The sequence below is a fragment of the Myripristis murdjan genome, chromosome 3 (genome assembly GCF_902150065.1).
Source record: "Myripristis murdjan chromosome 3, fMyrMur1.1, whole genome shotgun sequence".
NCBI lineage: Eukaryota > Metazoa > Chordata > Actinopteri > Holocentriformes > Holocentridae > Myripristis > Myripristis murdjan.
Genome location: NC_043982.1, coordinates 33547342 through 33568499, shown reverse-complemented (window position 1 = coordinate 33568499; position 21158 = coordinate 33547342). Strand labels below are relative to the sequence as shown.

The following is a 21158-nucleotide window of genomic DNA, read 5'->3' as shown; positions in this document are numbered from 1 at the left end:
AACAGGTTGGAGTGCAAGAGCCACTTGATCTATCAGCCCCAGGATAAGAGGATGGTGGCAAGTGTTAGTGAAATGAAATTAAAATGTGAAACATTTTTCACCAAGTCTCTCCACAATTTCATTAGAGATGATTTAATGAAAGATACAAGAAGTAACCATTCTTTTATCTTCATTTAAAGGATGCCTACATGAACACTGCATCAGCCTTTTAGTCAAAACCACCAACCTCCCAGACTGCCAGAATCCTGCAGGGTGACTGTATGCTTCCTGACTGAAGGTTTCACGAATCACAACACCCTTCTAGATACAGGGAAGGATGAAGTGACAGGCCTAAGGGAAATTAATTAGTCATTTTCACTTTAAATGTAAATACAAGAACTCAGTTAAATGCGTACACATGGATAAATTTTGGCTTTTGAAGTATCATATTAATTAATTTCATCAATATCAGTTGGCACATGGTTTCAATTTAAGCTATCTGACAACAAAGGCATGAGAAAAAGGCTGCAAAAAATTCAAGTTTAACTTAAAAAAGTCAGACTTATTTCTTTATTATGATGGTCCTTGATCTAAAAGGGTAGTGGTTTGGAGTAGAATAGCACTGTCAAGTCTAATTTTAGATAATAGTGAAGTCAAATAATCCTTTAATATCAGTAGAGACACTGAATTAACTTAACACCCTGGAATGCACCCTGCTGCCAGATAGTCTCACATTGACTCTATGCACCTTTGGGCATGGAGTCAGTCCACAGATCGGATTCAAGTGGCAAAGGAATCATGTCATGTTCCAGTATTGTGGACAGCAGGCCAAAATGATCCTGCACTTCTTCTTAGAGCTTTTTTCCATGTTTTTTTTTTTTTTTTTTTTTTTTAATTAATTAATTAATTAATTAATTAATTAATTTGCTGTCAAGACTTTCTAAAATCAATCTGGAACACAACAACAACAACAACAGCAACAAAAAACAAACAAACAAACAAACAAACAAACAAACAAACAAACAAAAAAAACTGATTTGGCCTGGCAGTGTGATCAAGGCCTTGCACATTCAAGCACCAGCTTTAAGATGCTACATAACACTTTTGGCGTGGCTTAGAGACTTACAAAATCCCAGCCACATTTCCCGTTCTCCTCTGGAAAGTCTCTGAAGCTGATGTTGAAGAGGACTTGACATCAGATGGTAATGGTTGGGGGCAATTGGTATGGTGTCAAAGCTGTAGCTCGAAGGGGTGATACAAATCAAGAAGAGCTTCTCTCAACATTTAAAAGCAGCTTATCAGCTATTGATTACTTTCTCGTGTCCTGGTGATCTCTGCTGGCCGTGCCTCAGGGAGAAGTGAAGTGAAGGAAAAGTGAATCTTCAATGTCCTCAGGCAAAGCATGCAATGTGGTTTCCACACTAAACCAGCCTCTTTACACCTGTTCTAGCCCTTTCTTATCAGTTTGAAGATATTATTTGACTCTGAAGTGTTGTACTCAACAATGTAAGAAGAACATGTGTGCCTGCTTTCATCACTGCTGTAAATTACCAGGTTGGGCCAACAGGGTCGCCTGTGTTGCTGTAATGTTGTAATCTATTGTGTTTTCTATGTGCAAAGTGTTGTGTTTTTTACTGTGTCGCATAATGTAGTGTGAAGTGTAGTGATACTTTTATGTGAGAGCTGGTAAAATATTTCCTCTTTGGACAATAAATTAACTCCTGTGTGGAACCTGTGTACACAGACTATTAATGACCAGTAAGAAAATGGAAATGACAAATTGTGAATGTATTTATTTATTTTTACTGATTATGATTCCAACTGCATATTTTCAAGAGAAAAAAATTGTAGTCAATTACAGTAGTCGAGACATGATGAAATACGTGCATCAGTTTTTCCACATCGAATAAAGAAAGAAAAGACTAGCTGGAAAAAAAAAAAAAAAACACCTTTTATCACCAGAGTTAATATGCTTGTGAAATTTTGAATCAAAAATAACACCAAGATTTTTTTTTTTTTTTTTTTTTTTTTACAAAAGGCTTTTTAAATCCTGACAGTGGCCCAAGCTCATGAGAGACTGTAGTAATGGATTCAGAGGGAGCAAAATAGAAACAATTTCCGGTTTAATTCTCATTTTATTTGAGAGGGTTTTTTTTTTGTTTTTTTTGACATCAACGCTTTATGTCAGCAAGGTAGCACTGATTTGTGTGCATGTACTGCTGGTGAACGACAACTGATAACTCCAATCAACCTGATGCACACACAACTGTGTCCAGACATGCATAACCACTTTCTGATCTTTTCAAAAGATTGCAGTCCCTGATTGACCTTGAGACTAAGGACTGATGTCATATGATGCTGAGGCTCATGCTCTACGGATGCTGTCTTTTTTTTTCCATTTTGAACTTGTTGAAACTCCTTGACATAAAGCATCTATTGTCTTTGAAGGATATTAATTAAGAAGATAAACAAATATTTGAAATGAGAAAGACTTAAATCCTCTGGTTCTCATTGTACAGTAGTGTGGTGCTATATCACATGCCATGCCACAGTGCGTCTTTGTGCAATGTTTGGTAGCAATTGGACATATCAGAAAATGTGTTTAAACATTAAGACCTTGGGAACAAAAGCTGTGTTTCATTGAAACATATCGTCCTTACAACATTTCCTCAATGCTCAGTTAATGAGAGGCGGGAACTTCAAACCACTTGGTTGCAAGGAGTCAGTGAAATCTCAGCAGCGATAAAAACACCTTAAAAAGATGCAATTGACATGAAATTTTACTTGGAGTCCTTGGTGAGCAGTGCATCCAATAAATTATCACTTCAAAATTCCATCAAGGGAAGCAACTCAAATTCTGAAAATCCACACATTTCTCAAGGTATTTGATGTATTGCTGATAAACTTTTTCAGAGGATGCACCACACTGAGATAGAAAACTTTGTCTTTTGAAGATGCTTTTGGTGTCTGCCATCTTAATTTTTGCTGTTTGTGATTGTTGAAAGTGGATTCAAAACTGCTTCACATCACATGAAGCAGCTTTGGAATATGAGACTAAAAAGTTATTAGATGAATTTTAAATTCCCAAAACCTCCAGGAGGCCACATGCTGACAAACATGACTAACTTGCGCATATAATGCCCATAATTACACCAAACTTGGTACACTAACTTGACTCAACGCTCTGAGGACATGTGCAACATTTGAAGCAAATGATCTTAGTGAAAGTGATACATTAGTGCTTGGTACCCTTTATTTGAAGCTACCTTGCAATTGTTCAGCTCTTGTTGCTGTCAGAGGGAAGAGGCAGCACTAGCCCCAGGGACAGACAGAGCTGAGGAACCAAGCCACACAGGTTGTTCAAATACTGAAGATGGAAGTGATCAGACAGAGGACGATGTAGCTGCCAAACAAAATATACTAGACACAGCCGGAGGACATATCGTTGAGACACGTGGAACATCACAACAGCACAGGTCAGCTGAAAAAGTTTTGGAAAAGGCAAAAGATAAAACCATGGAAACACAGACCGCTGTGATGAATGATGACTTCTAGAGCACGGACATGTTATTTTGAACTTTTTACAACATTTCTGAATCTCAAAGGCCTTTCACTGATCTGTTGAGATTGATCTGGAAGTCTAAAAACAACTGAGATGTCAGAAAAATCCAGTGCAAATATTTACCAGCACATCAGTCACAAATCAGTGAGGAAAACGTCTGGGCATGACCGAAGAGATTTAGAGGAATCCCTGCTACCAGTGCTGAAGAGATGCATCAAGCACTGATTAACATCCTGACTCACCCTGGCTTCACAGAAGACAATATGAGCGAGCACCTTGTGTGGTTTGTTTCCGGTGGAGCCTCTGGCAATAAGGGAGGCGAGTCAGTTGTTCCAGAGAGAACTGTCATTTTCCTAAAACGCTTATGTGGCACAAACCACTGCTTTGAATAAAATTGAGGTGCCATTAAGAAGGTGGCAGAGCTAAATCGTTTCCAGTCATCTTTTGATGAAAAATACAGTGTCTACCATGCCTCTGCTAAAAAGCTCCGTGTCCTGAAGACTTAGCTTTCCAATATTTGCACATTCGGAGGATCCTGAGCATAACAAGGGTTGACCTCCAGTTACAGGACCATTAAAGCAGATTGGCTCTCTTCACAGCACGTCTCAGATGTCTGTCAGTCTTAAAGAAAGCCTGAAAGACAAATGCATGTTTAATGGTTTAGAAAACTGTATGTCAAGTGCTACATTTGTGCTCGATCTTGCTATCACGCTTTAAAAGAGGCCTCTCAGTTCTGTCTCGCTCATTAAGACACAAATACAACACATCCAAAGGCCGGTGCTGATCCGACTTTGAAGCCTTGAAGTCGATGGCTGAGTCAATTGGGTTGAAGGTGAAGACATTCAAAAGTGTGACAGTGAAAGATATTTCCTGAATTATGTATGATCAGCCAGGGGTTTTTCATAATGATGAGTCTTGAGAGAAGAAATGGGTATCTGACAAGGCAGAGGAATACCAGGGGGGCATTTCATGAAGGTGGTTTAACAGACTCTGAGTGTAACCCTTATCTCTGAGTTGAACAAACCCAGCATGGTGTACCCTCAGTTTTCAGATTCAGAACAGCTCATTACAATGAGTTCAATCAACTCTGAGCTGGTTGAACCTGACTGAAGCATATTCACGGTGACAGAGTTAAAAGGATTCACCATGGCAACCGAAGATAAGAAAAAGAAACAACAACAGCTGCTAAAGAGCACGAGTTACTTGCATACTGAGTCAATAAATAACTTCAACAACTAAACTTTTGTTTCTGCCATTGTTATATATATCCTTTTCAGCTGAAATCTGACTCGCAGAAAAAGAAATCGGCAGCAGTCTGAAATATAAGCACACATTCAAACTGTGGGGATAAATTTTAATTATAGCTGCTTAATTCTTTGTAGCAGAGGTGCAGGTCATAATATGGTGCAGAGGATTTAGCCCAATTTATGCCTCTTTCTGTGTGATGACTGTCTCAGCTCTACTCCTTTTTCTCCATGATGAGAAAAAGACTGAGTTAAGAAAATGGGGAGAGTGAATATTAATATGTAATAGTATGAGTAAGAGGAATGGGTGAAACAACAGGTGAAATCTATCTAAAGTATAAAAATATTATCTGTTACGATGACACACCTTTAAAATGACTTCTTAACTCCTAGGAAGCACCAGTGAGAGAAACCAGAGTTGCCACTTCCTGAACAAGCATGAAAGTCAGATTTTATGTCAACTTTAAACTAAGAAACTGGTCACTGCAAAAAATAGCATGGGCTTCAATGTGGCTGGGATCACCAAGAAATGAAAATGTTGTGTCCAAAAACAGTCCCAAGTAAAATGCTGCTGGCCAAACAGGTTTTCTGACCAATAACTTCTAGATCAAGTAAACCTGCTACCAAGTAGGGTAGCCTCAAAGTGCAAGCTACCATAGCGACTGACGTGGAGTTAATCCACTTCTTGGAAACAAAAATCCCACTTTTCAACTCTGAGTTAACAAACTCTGGTTAGCCAGTGGACCCACTTTCTGAAATGCCCCTCAGCAGTTGCAGGACAACCCAACTGCAGTGGAGGCTTGTGGCCTTTGTGGATCCAAACCAAAAAAGACAGGCAAATGCATAAACCGAACCAAAAAGTCTGAAAACTGGCACCCAAACCTGTGCAGAACCGAGAAACAATTTCACAGCTGATTGCGATTAACAAGTTTACATGTTGTCAAAACAAACTTTGAGTCTTACCTAATGTAATGTTAGCAGTCATCCTCGCATGCTCCTTGCCAAGAAAGGTGGTCAAATAAATCCAGGATTTGTCATTCCCGTCTTGCTGATTGAAACAACATGGTTAGTCTGCTCATTATTTCAGCTTAAAAATCGTCGGTTGCCATGGTGAATCCTTTTAACTCTGTCACCATGAATTTCAGCAGAAAGGCAACTCATTTAGAATCAAATTTGCAGTTTTGTTGCATCTGGCAACAACCATATGTCCCAGTTTGTCCTGGTTTGTCCACGATTGTCCCAGTTTCAAGCTGGGTGTCCCGAGTCCTGACAAATACCGGTAAAACACTAAAATGTTCTGGTTTTCAACATTCTTTACAAAATTGTCCTGGTTTGTACCTATTCAGACCTGCAATTTGAACTGAGCATACACATATTAAATTAATGTTCAGTCTTTTCCGCTGAATCTAATAGTGCCAGGGTCGAAGCAATCTGGCGACATCAATCTTTAAACACTTTATGGGTGTCTTCATTATCATATTTTTTAAACAAACATAGACATGCTATACATCAAAAACGTCCAGTGTTTTCTGCTGAATTTAATGATGCCAGGGTCAAAACAGTTGTAGAAATAGCCAGGTTCCACTAGCACAAGCCTCTAGTTGACAGAAGAGTCTGATATCTGGTATGCAGAGGATAAAGTGCTGAACCTCTGCTAATTTTTCCAGTTTAATAATGGCAGTCACTTCCAAAGGGGTGTAAGAAAATGTATTGCAAAGCCCAGACCATTTGTGATTATAGACTTCCAGAGAAACTTCGCTTCAAGCAGTTAAGACAACGGTAACTTCAGTCAGATGAATTTTGCTGGTGGCACCACAAGATCGACCTCAGACCTCCAAGCCTATAAATCTGCACTGCTGTTCATTAAAGGTGCTGGTTCTCCGATCCTGAGGTAACATCTCCTAAGATGTTCTGTCAGATCCCAGATTTGGCAGAGTCAAAGTTTGGCAAGCAACAAAAAAGGAAAGGGTGCACAGAAATGCATGAGTCACTTTGAAAGTATAGTGCTGCAAACCTGCCCCCATAACCATGTGTGTTCTGTAGACATCTGCCAATTACACATATATTACACACACACACACACACACACACACACACACACACACACATACAGTACAGGCCAAAAGTTTGGACACACCTTCTCATTCAATGCGTTTTCTTTAATTTCATGACTATTTACATTGTAGATTCTCACTGAAGGAATCAAAACTATGAATGAACACATGTGGAGTTATGTACTTAACAAAAAAAGGTGAAATAACTGAAAACATGTTTTATATTCTAGTTTCTTCAAAATAGCCACACTTTGCTCTGATTACTGCTTTGCACACTCTTGGCATTCTCTCATGAGCTTCAAGAGGTAGTCACCTGAAATGGTTTTCACTTCACAGGTGTGCCTTATCAGGGTTAATTAGTGGAATTTCTTGCTTTATCAATGGGGTTGGGACCATCAGTTGTGTTGTGCAGAAGTCAGGTTACTACACAGCTGACAGCCCTATTGGACAACTGTTAAAATTCATATTATGGCAAGAACCAATCAGCTAACTAAAGAAAAACGAGTGGCCATCATTACTTTAAGAAATGAAGGTCAGTCAGTCCGGAAAATTGCAAAAACTTTAAATGTGTCCCCAAGTGGAGTCGCAAAAACCATCAAGCGCTACAAAGAAACTGGCACACATGAGGACCGACCCAGGAAAGGAAGACCAAGAGTCACCTCTGCTTCTGAGGACAAGTTCATCTGAGTCACCAGCCTCAGAAATCGCAAGTTAACAACAGCTCAGATCAGAGACCAGATAAATGCCACACAGAGTTCTAGCAGCAGACCCATCTCTAGAACAACTGTTAAGAGGAGACTGCGTGAATCAGGCCTTCATGGTCAAATAGCTGCTAGGAAACCACTGCTAAGGAGAGGCAACAAGCAGAAGAGATTTGTTTGGGCCAAGAAACACAAGGAATGGACATTAGACCAGTGGAAATCTGTGCTTTGGTCTGATGAGTCCAAATTTGAGATCTTTGGTTCCAACCGCCGTGTCTTTGTGAGACGCAGAAAAGGTGAACGGATGGATTCCACATGCCTGGTTCCCACTGTGAAGCATGGAGGAGGAGGTGTGATGGTGTGGGGGTGCTTTGCTGGTGACAACTGTTGGGGATTTATTCAAAATTGAAGGCACACTGAACCAGCATGGCTACCACAGCACCCTGCAGCGACATGCCATCCCATCCGGTTTGCGTTTAGTTGGACGATCATTTATTTTTCAACAGGACAATGAGCCCAAACACACCTCCAGGCTGTGTAAGGGCTATTTGACCAAGAAGGAGAGTGATGGAGTGCTGCGGCAGATGACCTGGCCTCCACAGTCACCGGACCTGAACCCAATCGAGATGGTTTGGGGTGAGCTGGACCGCAGAGTGAAGGCAAAGGGGCCAACAAGTGCTAAACACCTCTGGAAACTCCTTCAAGACTGTTGGAAAACCATTTCAGGTGACTACCTCTTGAAGCTCATGGAGAGAATGCCAAGAGTGTGCAAAGCAGTAATCAGAGCAAAGGGTGGCTATTTTGAAGAAACTAGAATATAAAACATGTTTTCAGTTATTTCACCTTTTTTTGTTAAGTACATAACTCCACATGTGTTCATTCATAGTTTTGATTCCTTCAGTGAGAATCTACAATGTAAATAGTCATGAAAATAAAGTAAAGGCATTGAATGAGAAGGTGTGTCCAAACTTTTGGCCTGTACTGTATATATATATATACACACACACACACACTGATAAAACCAAATTGCATACTGATAACACTGACAGTCAAATAAAACAGTAAATAAATCTCTGGATGAGTTGAACCTTCAGCTCCTGCCTATGCTTTACTTGTTATATTAGTTACAATAAATCTTGCCTTAGGTTTTGCTTTCCAAAGTTCAAGCTGAAGTTTATTTAAAGCCCAAAATCACTAAGGCTGCCACAGGGAAATACATTTTACAAATAAAGTCCACTGTAATCGATGAAACTGTGCTCAAGTAGATTTTAAAAATACATATATTTTTTTTTATTCTATCATTTATTCAGTAGAATTGTGCCCTCAATTTTGTCAATAATTTGAGTAAATAACAAATAAAAGTTCACAATCATTCTGTTTATGTAATTCCACATACAGAAAATTGTGAGTGAATCTAACCTAATTCCAATTAAGCATTTTTTTTTTAAATTGACAATCATTCCTTGTCTATAGCAGAGGGTTGATTCAGAGATTCAGCACCTATATTTCAGTGCAGAATCTACTAATGCTTAGCTATGTGTTCAAATTTGTATCATTTTATTAGGCTGCTATTTCATCTTTTTCTTTCTTTTTTTCTTTTTTAATGTATTAGAAGTTTGTTCCAATAAAGTTAAATTCGAAGAGTTTTAAGGTCATCCCAATGCTGCTGAAATACGATCAGTCTTACAGGCACAGAGTTTGTGGTGTTTATTGTCTTTTTTTATCTTCTTAATGCTACATTCTGTTTAACTGTATAATAACTGCACTTGGGAACAAATCGCTACAAAGTAATATTAGGGACAGTATAATATACAGTATACTATTGTAACCCAAACGTGCTGAAGCCTCCCTAAACACCCTGGGACTCTGCGTTGTGTTGGATGTGATGGCGGGGTGTCATGCAGAGAGATGAAGCACGGCACACACACACACACACGAGTTCCGATTGTGGCTGGGACCCGGAGTTTTATTGGCACAAGGGAAATGACAGCTCCACATCTGCTGCTGGCCCTTACAGAGTAGCAAAAATAAACATTGTCTCATTAGAAAATATCTTCAAATTCAAAGCTATTCTAGTGCAAAACTTAAATTGTGCAAAACAAAAAACAAACAAACAAAAAAACAAAACAAAACAATAATAATGTAATACTTAAAATAACACAATAAAGTCATCATATAAAAATGATTTACATAAGCAATCAGATAGCTAACAATGGCTGTAAAGCTAATGCTTCGTTCTGCACTATTTTCAATGAGCGAAGGCTATGCTCATGCCCGGAAAACCTAGCCAACATCACGGCCGATATTTGTACACAAAACACAGGTCCAAACTGCACATATTCACACCAGTCTGTACATTAATACCTTAACAAACACATCAGCTGACCAAATCGACCGGATGGCCGTTTTTATGTCAAAATCTTTTAAAATTATTCAAGGAGCCGTTTACAACGCTTACCTTACAGCGAAAATAAACCAAGAAGACACCCGCACGGAAAGGGAACTTGAACTACGGTGTCCTGTAAGGGACACACTGGCTGTGTCCGAAATCACTCCCTAACCACTATATAGTGCACTATATAGTGATTACGCCATTTTGTAGGGGTGTCCGAATGTCTAGTGATTATTTATGTTCACTATATAGTCCACTAGATGTATCCCACAATCCACTGCAAAATGTAGTGGACATCCGATGGTCACTAACCAGGCAATATATCCCGTCATGCATTGCGGAACGGCGCCGAACAACGGGCGAAGTCGTGTCCGAAACGGTCCACTATTGAGTTCACTATATAGTCCACTACACTGAATTCCCTATATAGTGAGTAGGGAGTAGTGAGTGAGTGAGCGATTTCGGATACAGCCACTGTCGCAAAAACTTTAACTACGGTGTCCTGTACAAGTGAAAGCCAGTGAGTCATTTATCATATCACTTGTTGACCAAGCACAAAGTTGTAATATGAAAAGTGATATATTTCCTGCTTGGTCCAAAACCTGCCTCTTTCAGCTCACTGTTTAAGCTAATAGCTAACGACTGTTTACAGGCTGAAGCGAGTGCAGGACAGTGAGGGAGAGAGAGGACAGACCACAGGAGGAGCAAAAACTGAGCTTTTTATTCTTTCAAAAAGTCTGTCAGGATATTAATGTCAGAAATAGTTCATATTTTACTGATATTTTGAGTTTGTCTCTAGATAGATATCTATTTTTCATTTTAAACTGCATTATTTTGTGGCATAGTTTCATTTCATTTTCTTATTTGATCTAAAAGGGACAGTGTACAGCTCAAACATATACTGTATGTCACTATTTGATGCCATATCTTGCTTTGTTTTTGTTGACACTACAATAAATTTTTTTGAAGAATAGTTTGATGTAGTTGGATTATTCAAGGTATTTCCGGACAAACTACAGTGACAACTTTAACTACGGTGTCCTCTAAGGGACAAACTACAGCAATTTCTGGCTTCTCAAGGGAATACACAGCGCAATAGCGCCACCTTGTGACATATTTCAGTAACTACCTTATACTGTCATGATTAATAATACTATTATCTATTATACTATTAATAACACTTTGGCATCATTCTGAATCCCAACCAGTGAAATTGTAAATTGAACAACCTGTACACCGGAATAAGATCCTCTTGCTAAAGCGTTACTAACCTCCAGTAGGCTCTTGTTGTTCTCATCCCTCTGACTGTCTAATGTGACATAAGCATGCTCATCACAGGGGACTAGGTTCTAATTGGCGTATATAAGTCTTATTTGGTGGATGGATACAACTGTAGCTGAGGGTTGTGAGTTGAGCCTACAGCCAATTTGTGAGGATTAGAAAATAACATGGAGGCTCTGTAGACTGAACCAGTATGGCAAACTTACTGCATTGAGCATTCCACTGCTTCCGGTTTTCCTTTCACAATAAAAGCCCTAGACATATACCCTACACTACACTTACAACAAGAGCATTTCACTAAAAGGTAACTCAGTGAAATAGGTTGCCCGACCATTGGGGCCTACAGAGAATTCACTCAGATTTGTTGACTGTTCTGCCTTGGCTATGCTCCAAATAGCCTCCGCATCAGCAGGGGGATTCATAATGATGTCAGAACACATCCATTCCAAAAATGTTGATTTACACACACAAAAACATCAGGGAAAAATTTCCAAGGCCCAGACCTCAGCGATCTCATAGCCAGCTATGGGATCAGGTTTGCTGGAAATTTGCAGCTGTTCACGGAGAGTTTGCTGATGTGTTTTTCACCATTTTGAATCGCTGCACACATACCTTAAAGGTCAGATTTGCAGGGTTAATTTATTTTACTAATTTATTTCAGGGCAAATATTTTTTTCATATGTGGAATGGTCCTGGTGCTGTACTGGAATCGGAGTTTAGGGTGAGAGAAAGAGAGAGAGGCGTCCCCTGATGTTCTCGTGGTCCTCCAAAATGTCTCTTTTTATGTTCTGTGTCCGAGCGTGTTGATTTCTCTTGCAACACACTGACCCAGCAAACCCAGGCAAAGCCCCATATGTGTGAAATGCAGAGAGAACATACATACTGAGCAGGCAGCGCTGGGATTTGTTGCCAAGATCTCCTGGTGCAGGAGAAGTGAGGCTCCTTAAGTAACTCAGGCACGGCACCCTTGAGGAAAGGTCTACCGTGCACTGTTCCCTTCATGTTCATGCTGTGTCCTGACGTGTTGATTTTACCTGCAGCTACTCACCCAACAAACTCATCACCTGATATGTTCTCAATAGAGAGGGACAGAGGGTAGTCATGAAGAACTATATATATCTATAGATCTATAGATCTACACACACACACACACACACACACACACATATATACAGTTGTGTTCAAAATAATAGCAGTGTGTTTAAAAAAGTGAGTAAAGTCCATAATCCTTATAATAGCTTTTATTTCCATACACACAAATGCATTGGGAACACTGCACATTCTATTCCAAATCAAAACATGAAGAAAAATTTATCAAATATGTTATTACTCTACAGAAAGTGAAGAAAAAGGAATATTAGGCTGTTCAAAAAAATAGCAGTGTCTGCATTTTTCTTTACAAACTCAAACATTTACTGTATAAACTGAAAAATGCTTGAAGATTTAGCTTTCCTGTGAATCACTGAACTAATGATGTAAGCGATAAATAGGCCCAACACCATCATGATGCTGGTGCCACCATGCTTCACTGTCTTCACAGTGTACTGTGGCTTGAATTCAGTGTCTGGGGGTCGTCTGACAAACTGTCTGCAGCCCCTAGCCCCAAAAAGAACAATCTTGCTTTCATCAGTCCACAAAATGTCGCGCCATTTCCCTTGAGGCCAGTCAATGTGTTCTTTGGCAAATTGTAACCTCTTCAGCACGTCGTTTTTGCAACAGTGAGAGGGGGCTTCTTGTCCATAGCTTGGCTTCACATAGGCCTCTTCTAATTGTTAGAGTACTCACAGGTAACTTTAGACCTTTGTTCTCCCTGGAGCTGATCATTGGCTGAGTCTTTGCCATTTGGGCTATTCTTCAATCTATTCGAATGGTAGTTTTCCATTTTCTTCCACGTCTTTCTGGTTTTGGTTGCCATTTTAAAGCATCTGAGATCATTTTAGCTGAGCAGCCTATCATTTTCTGCACTTCTTTATATGTTTTCCCCTCTCCAATCAACTTTTTAATCAAAGTACGCTGTTCATCTGAACAATATCTGGAACGACCCATTCTACTCAGATTTTCAGAGAAATGCACCATAACCAGCATGTACAACATTTGCTGCCTTCGTCCTTGAATAAGGGCCAACTGTTTGACACCTGTTTTTTCACAGAACGACCTCTCTAATTGAACTCCACACTGCTATTATTTTGAACACACCCCTTTCAATTAATGATTCAGTTACACAGAATCAGCAGCATGCAAGTCATGACTGTTGGATCTGTTGGTTTTCTATTACTCTACTGCACCCACTAGTAAATTATTTGCCATGTAGGAACATAATTTCTACCAAAAACAGTGATTGATGTGGTTAGTGATGTTGAACTGCTATTATTTTGAACACAACTGTATATATATTCAGGTTACATTTTATTGATAGCTTTAAATTTTATTATTCATAATTTTGATTCATTTTCCTGTGTTCTATTCATCTGTTTAATACAATATGATGTAATTAGATGTAATAAGATATGATGAAACTATCTCATTTATATCCTCTTCAGTGTGTAGTCCCCTCTAAACTTCAGTTATAAATTTTACCCTCAGTCAAAGACTGTAAGGATAACTCACTGTTCCTCAAAGGTTCATCTTTGCATTTTAATATACAGTGACACAGACATCTTTTTTCTTTGAAACCTCAAAAACTGCATACAAGTGAACCAAGTGTGCTCAAGTATTCATACCTTCACACCTTGAAAACCCTATGAGATGCATTACAGGGGCTTGATATCGGCTGTGTCATGCAGAACAGTGCAATATGTACAGGAGATTGTTTAAAATTCCTTACCATAACCTAAATGTGATTCAAATACTGCTGTATGCGAAACGCTGAGTGTTTTGATTTTCTCAGAGGCAATTAAGGGCCATCGAAGTAGGCAGCAGGAGCACATTTTCAAATTTTTAATTTTGATATACTATGCTATTTTCAAAGCATTCCCACTAAATTAACTGTGAAATAATTTTGCATCACAAGCACTGTCTATAGGCACAGGTGGTAAAAACTAAACCGCAGGTAGTTCTGATAAAGCAAAATGGTGTGATTGTTTCTTCTCTTGTATTGTACAGCCTGGAAAACACATTTACATTCATAGTCCTCATCACTCAGTTCATTCAATCTGTTTGTTTGTGAAACCTTTATTTCCTTAAGTATACACTTATTTTGTACACAGATATTTGTCAACGGACAGCTCAGGAGTAGAAAATAACTTATGCTGAACTACTCAGATTTTTTATGTGAACAATCCTTTCTCCAATATTTCACCATCTGTCAGGTCCCACTGCAGACTTACTGTTCTTAGACAGAAGCTGTTACACTGATCAATGCACCGCAGCCAATCACCAGCCTGAATGTATTAACAAAGACGTACTGAAAGATCGACCCCACACTCCTTAAATTCTTTAAGCTGAATTCTTTCGGTAGATATTAACTTTGGCTCTTGCAGCTCAACCAGATCCTCTTAAGCTCTAGAAATGTGGACACTATCTAGCCTGCTGCATAGCAACCAGACTTCAAATAAACACAGTTAAGTCATCAAACACATGAATATTACCTTGCAGACCTCCCCCTCAAGCAGTCTAGCTCCACACATCTGCGGTACTTGGACAGTAAAATATTGGTTTCCCCCACCTCAGCAGCCTCTGTGCTCCATAAAGATGGTCAACAGGTAATCAGTGAAGCCACAACTAGTATTTCATTTGGTAATGAGCTTAAAAACCTATTTATCACATGATGAAGAAAATAAACACAAAGTTGAGGCCATCTATCAGATAAAATATACATTTATTACTTACAATTATTTATTGACCAGGCCCGAAGATGAGATGTCTGCTAATTAGATGAACCATATCTGTCAGCTAATCAGGTGCTTTGTTTGCCATGTTCATGTCATATGGGAAGAAGTAAAAACAGTGGGATTGCTACAACTCGTTCACATGCTTAATTTGAATACCTGCATTCAAAATAACTTGAATTTTTGGGCTTAAAAATCAAACATAAAGGAACTGCAGTGTATGAGTAGATTTGATTGGGTTTGTGTCAAGAGCACTGAAATTTTCATTTTTATTAATGTGGACTGCCAATGTGAATTTGCTGCTATGTTTGTTGCAACTGGTCACACCAAGTGGCGCATACTGGAGTCTACGTTAATACATATACTTTTCCTACTTGTAATTACCACTGATGTGAGCAATTTTTTCGTCCCAGTTAACAGCTTTTAGTTATGGTGAATCCAATATGACATGAATGCATCATTAGTACATCAAAACCTTTAATAGCCAAAGTATTCCTCAAATGCTGACTGTGCCAATACAGCAAAAACTGCCCTGTGATTGCAAAGACTGCACCAAGTACACATTTATAACACAGACATCGGAAGATCTCAGCACTGCCATGCTTTTGAAGAGTCAAAGCCACTGTTTTAGAATGAGAGCTCAGTCCGATGGATGTTGTTTATCCTACAATCACGGTCTCATCATCAGGGAACTCGTAGTAGGGAACCTCCAGGTTGAGGGGCGCTGGGCCTTTCCTGATGCGGCCAGAGGCGTCGTAGTGGGAGCCGTGGCAAGGGCAGTAGTAGCCTCCGAAGTCGCCGGCATTGGCAATGGGCACACAACCCAGATGGGTGCACACTCCGAGGACGATGACCCAGCTGGGGTTGACCACCCGGTCCTTGTCATGCTGAGGGTCGCGAAGCTCAGAGAGGTTAACACCAGCTTCAGTGGCGATCTCCTTTTCTGTACGATGACGGACAAATAGTGGTTTGCCTCTCCACTTGAAGGTCATGTTCTTGCCTTCAGGGATGTCGCTCAGCTTGATTTCAATCTTGGACAGGGCCAGAACGTCAGCTGAGGCGCTCATGGAGGAAACAAACTGAGTGACCACGGTTTTGGCAGCGTAGACCCCCACAACGGTTGTCGCACCGGTGACCAGGTAGGAGAAGGCTCTTCTGGCTTCACTGCTCTCCTGGGAGGACTTGTGGGGGTCCTGCACCTCAGGACGCCTGTAGTCAGAGAAGTCTGGCACCTTGATGTCTGTGTGGGCAAACCTGACTCCTGCGCGGGCTGTAGACATGAAAAGAGATGGATAATCAGCTCGACTGCAGAAACAGGCGACATCAGATGGAACTTTAAAGCACAACCACTGTAAAAATGATGTTGCTATCCAAGCACCTTAATTCTAGTTTGAGTGTTTTACAAAGATGCCGGTTACATAATGAGTCTGATTCACACTGTTGATCTACATGGAACAGTTATACGCTCCCCATAATTCTACTTCCTCATTAATCGAGTTTTTGGCCTCAAGCCAAGACCAAATGCAGTACAGATAAAAAGTCTTTACAAATTGCAATCAATCCCTGCTGTGGAATGCCTATAGCCTGACTAAAAGTTCATTCCTTGCTTTTGGCCAATCAATAAATCTTCACTCATGAGGTTACAGAACACCTGAAACCCGTAGCTCTGATTCTTTATGCAGAACATAAGCAGCATGTGGTTATCATTATTATTAGAGACGTCACAACAGGCAGCAAATAGGGTCTGTTCTTGTGCCTGGTCTTGATCTTTGAGCATTCTGTTATTAGTCTGGACAGCTAGATCTTAAGCTGAATGGAAAAGAGGCTGTGTGACTGTAATCCCAAATGGCATAACACTGAACTACAGAGGACCAGAAATTAAAACAGAAACTCATTATATTAGTGTCCCTAAAACACTGAGCAAATATGCCGTGGTGCTTTGCAACAGATACTGTCACTGTACTTGCACCGAGACAGTGTGGCGTCCACATACATTCTCTTGGCATTAAGAGGAAGTGACATGACTGACCTTTTCATTATGGACTGTAACTCCATTAAATAAGAAGCTGGAAATGATTTTTATGTTAAATGACAATTTCAGTGTCATTAGAAGCCTGGCTCATTTCCTGCATTCACTTTCTGTTTCCCATCACGGGCAGAGTGCAGACAATTTCCAAGTGCCTTTGTCATGTAATTTGATATTTTTCACTTGACTCGTTTAATTTACAAAGTAAATATTTTGAAATGGGGCTCTTTAAATTAGGGCTGGGACCACATATTGATATTTTTTTAGGGCTGGGATGAAATGCATTTTTGAAAAATCTACATATCAGGACAAAATAACATATTTGTAAATCAAATGTACAATTTGTATCTTAATATATACTATCTGGTGAAGAATATATAATAGAACAGACCTCAAGTTACTAGCCATATACACTCAGTGGCCATTTCATTAGGTACACCTGGACAGTCTAATACAATCCAATACAACTGCTCTGCCATAAAGTTTACTTTTCTGATGCCTGTAAATCTCAGGTTTTCTTTTTGTCACATAGGGGTTCATTCAATTCTATGTTTGGCATTGAGCTCATAGTTACTGGTGTTGTACTGGACTGTATTTTATTGAGGGATGTTTCCACTATTCTGTCTCCCTCATGCATATAAATAGGGAGGACAAAATATTAGAAAAACCTCGCAATATAATGTAGTCCAGCACAAGACCTCTGCAAGCTACAACCTCAGTAATAAACACATAATTAAATTTATGCATTCTCCACAATGTCAAAAAAACCTGAACATTGTAAACTTTATTAAAAGGTAGAATTTATGGCAGAGCTGTTGCATTGAATTGCATTAGACTGGTGGACCTGATAAATTGGACACTGGGTGTGTATTGTGTCTGATCACAGATAAATTAGGTAGGCTATTCAACAGACAGTTGACTTAACATAACGAGACAGTTGGTCCCTTTATGTTGGGGTTTACCACACTTTCACCATTAACAGGAGCTGGTAAGCGTTTAATATTGCATCAAGATAAACTGTACAGAACACAGTGCTAGTTAATGGTCAGCACTAGATAAAATGGTCAGCAATGGATCTCAGTGGTGTTGTTGGAGTAAATTTCAAGGTGGGATGGGATTCCCCCACAGAATAATCTCAGCTATGTTCATTTTTCTGATTACTAATTTTTTGAAAGCAGTTCTAATTTCATATAGGTGAATTACAGACCTAACTTAAAGTTTGCAGAACGATTTTCTCAGTGGGCAGCAACAGGGTAAAGCCACTGAAAATCACAGTCACTTCTAATTTCAGATGCAGACACTTTGGCACATCCAGGATCATTAAACAACTACATGTAATTATTTCGCTCTAGCTAGAAACACTGAATACTGGTTCAAAACTGTCATCTTTTAGAAATCTTAGGCCATAGGCTAATTGTTCCAATAATTGCATTGAACATTTGTAGCAGTTTTCCTCACAATTTAACAGACGCCAGATGTTAGTGTTTCATATTAAACTTATTGTGATATACTTCAAAATCTTGCCAGAACTCAAATTGGTATCATTCTCTGAACATCAATGACCACACACAACTCAGAAATGTAAGTATTTACCTGTTGGCCCTGTGTGTGTCTCATTCTGCAACAGAACATTATGTATCCTGTTTCATGTACTGTAAACTTTATTGACACAGGTGACCTGACAGGTGCGTGCGCACACCTAGGAATCAGTGCATCGCCCAAAGATGCTCGTGATTGACTAAGATGAAAATAGCATCATTAAAACCGCATATAGAGTCAATAAAATATATTAAGCAGATCATTTTATATATCTTTTTTATTTGAAACCCGGCTCAGTGTTTCGAGTAGAACTGCACCGTGAGAAAATAAATAAGCTATATATGACAAACACTGCTAATGTGCACTGGTTTGTGCAAGATTTTCTCCGGAACTCCCTGGTAGGTCCCCCCTTCCTACTCTGCTTGTCAAGCTGTTTGAACCAAGCTGACGCCGGCTAGGCTAACCTGCTAGCTGCACCGGCGATGAATTCTCACACTTGATAACATGTCTGTGACCTAGCTACTACACACTTTCAGTGAAAGCTAAGAGCCGGAGTTTAAAAATAATAAGTTGTCCTACTCACACAAACATTGTACCTGCTATGTTGACCTCATGCAACAATCACTATAAGGACACATAACCCTCACGGTAACTAGCTAGCGTTGGCCGCCTGCTAACTTTAGCTAAATGAGGAGAACTAACCTGTCTAACGAATCGGACCAACCGGGTGACATTTATCAGATTGATCAGTGAAATTGGGAATTCAGTTTGTCAATACGCTGTTAACAAGTTGTCTTTATCAATATTAACTCCCTAAGGCAAAAGACAACCCAATATAGTGAGCGTTATAGCTGCTATGGTAGCTAGCTAACTCTCGGTGACTTACCGTTGATGCTAACGGTGACAGCAGGCCCTGTCTTCGGGCTTTGACCGCTCAGGGTTTCGCGGCAGAGGAAGGGTTTTTTCGGATCGACCAAGAACTTCTCCCCTTTTACGACAATGCCGGGTATCAGGGCTTTCAGTGGGCCGGCCACTGTAAAAGCTGTAGCCTGCATGTAGGGGGAAAATGCCCCCGATCGAGCGGCAAGGGACATCATGGTTGTGGCTAGCTGTTGCTAATACGACCTTGTGCCTGGAGTCTGGACTGAGCGAGCGAGGTGACGTCACTCATTGCGTGTATACGTCGCGTTACGTAAAGGCGCTGAGGTTTGAACAGTAGGCCTTAGGATTGATGAGCTAATAAGGAGCTACATGCAGTGTGGAGACATGAATATAACTGGGCAATTGAATAGACAATTACCCTCTCTTTATAATAAAGGCATATTCCCCTAAAAACACAGCCTTACACATATCAGACTTGTGATACTAGACAAACTCTTTGTTAATGCTTGTTATTTTATTGTTTTTTGAGACCTCTGGCCCCAAATTAAAGAGTTGTATACACAACCTGTATGCTCGCCTGGCACCACTCATTAATGAGAATATAGCACCTTATATTATCTCAGTTCTGCTTCAGCCGTGAGTCTCATGAAACCTCTAGACTATCATAAAGAACGTGACGGGACAATAAATGTTTGGTGTATTAATTTCCATGAGAGAGGTTTTCATGGACCTGTTAATTCTGAGATAATTATCTCTTTAAAGCAGAAAAAAATCCTTAAAGCTGTGTTGTGTCACATGTTTCAGTTTTGTCCTTGAAGCCTGGTGTTAGTGGTCAATACATTTTGCAATTAGTGCAGCATTTTTAATTGACAATATGGTCCATTTGCATATATAAGGGCCAGCCTCCATATAATTCACTTTAACTCATGGCAAACTGCCACTCCTTTCTTTTAATATACAGAGCTCTGCTGGTGATCTTGGCCTGTCTGGCATATCTAGCTGATGATTTATTGTGTTTGCATGTGTGCGGCCGATCATGTGGCTGTTAAAAATGCAATACTTGAATTGCATATTGAATTTCATTGGCTTTCACCGGGGCCACCACAGACCACAGTGAAGTGTCTCCATGAGTGTGTGTGTGTTTGTGGGCGGGTGGGTGAAGGTTGTACATTTTCTTTACCGTTATGTTACTGAAACAAACAAACAAACAAACAAACATACAAAAACGGTTCTATATTTCCTTGAAATGATTGAGGAGTGTATAAATGAGGATGAGACCACATGTCATTGAGTGAACAAACTGTCAGGCAGATTCTCATTGACTTGAATGGGTTTGCCACCCCTTCGTTTTTATTTTATTCACCAGCTTAGTGTTCCAGCCACATGCTGAAATTGTGAGTAAATTGTCTACTGCCAACTATCTCATATTTGATATATTGGATAGTAGATTTTAAACTTTAAACATTAGCATTATTTCACTTTATGCAGCCGCTGGACTGACTCCTGATGTTTTGAGACCAGCAACAAGGGCAACTAATGGGCATATTGGACAAAAAACACCAGTTTGCATTATGCAAAGTGTGTTTTGTTCCATAGTTAAATCTCTGTCTGAGCCTTGTGTGCAATTTTGGTGGAATAGATAATCAAAAACCGGGTGGAGAGAAGCCAGTG

General features: G+C 39.8%; 1 protein-coding gene across 1 annotated transcript; it reads right to left on the bottom strand.

The window, feature by feature from the left end:
- Positions 1–14367: 14367 nt before the first annotated feature.
- On the bottom strand, positions 14368–19779 carry uqcrfs1 (ubiquinol-cytochrome c reductase, Rieske iron-sulfur polypeptide 1). Its single transcript, XM_030047039.1, has 2 exons — positions 19492–19779; positions 14368–16310 (listed from the first exon to the last, which is right to left on the bottom strand). Exons 1-2 carry the CDS (start codon positions 19700–19702, stop codon positions 15700–15702), a joined length of 822 nt encoding a protein of 273 aa, XP_029902899.1. The 5' UTR covers positions 19703–19779; the 3' UTR covers positions 14368–15699.
- Between the last annotated feature and the right edge of the window lie 1379 nt (positions 19780–21158).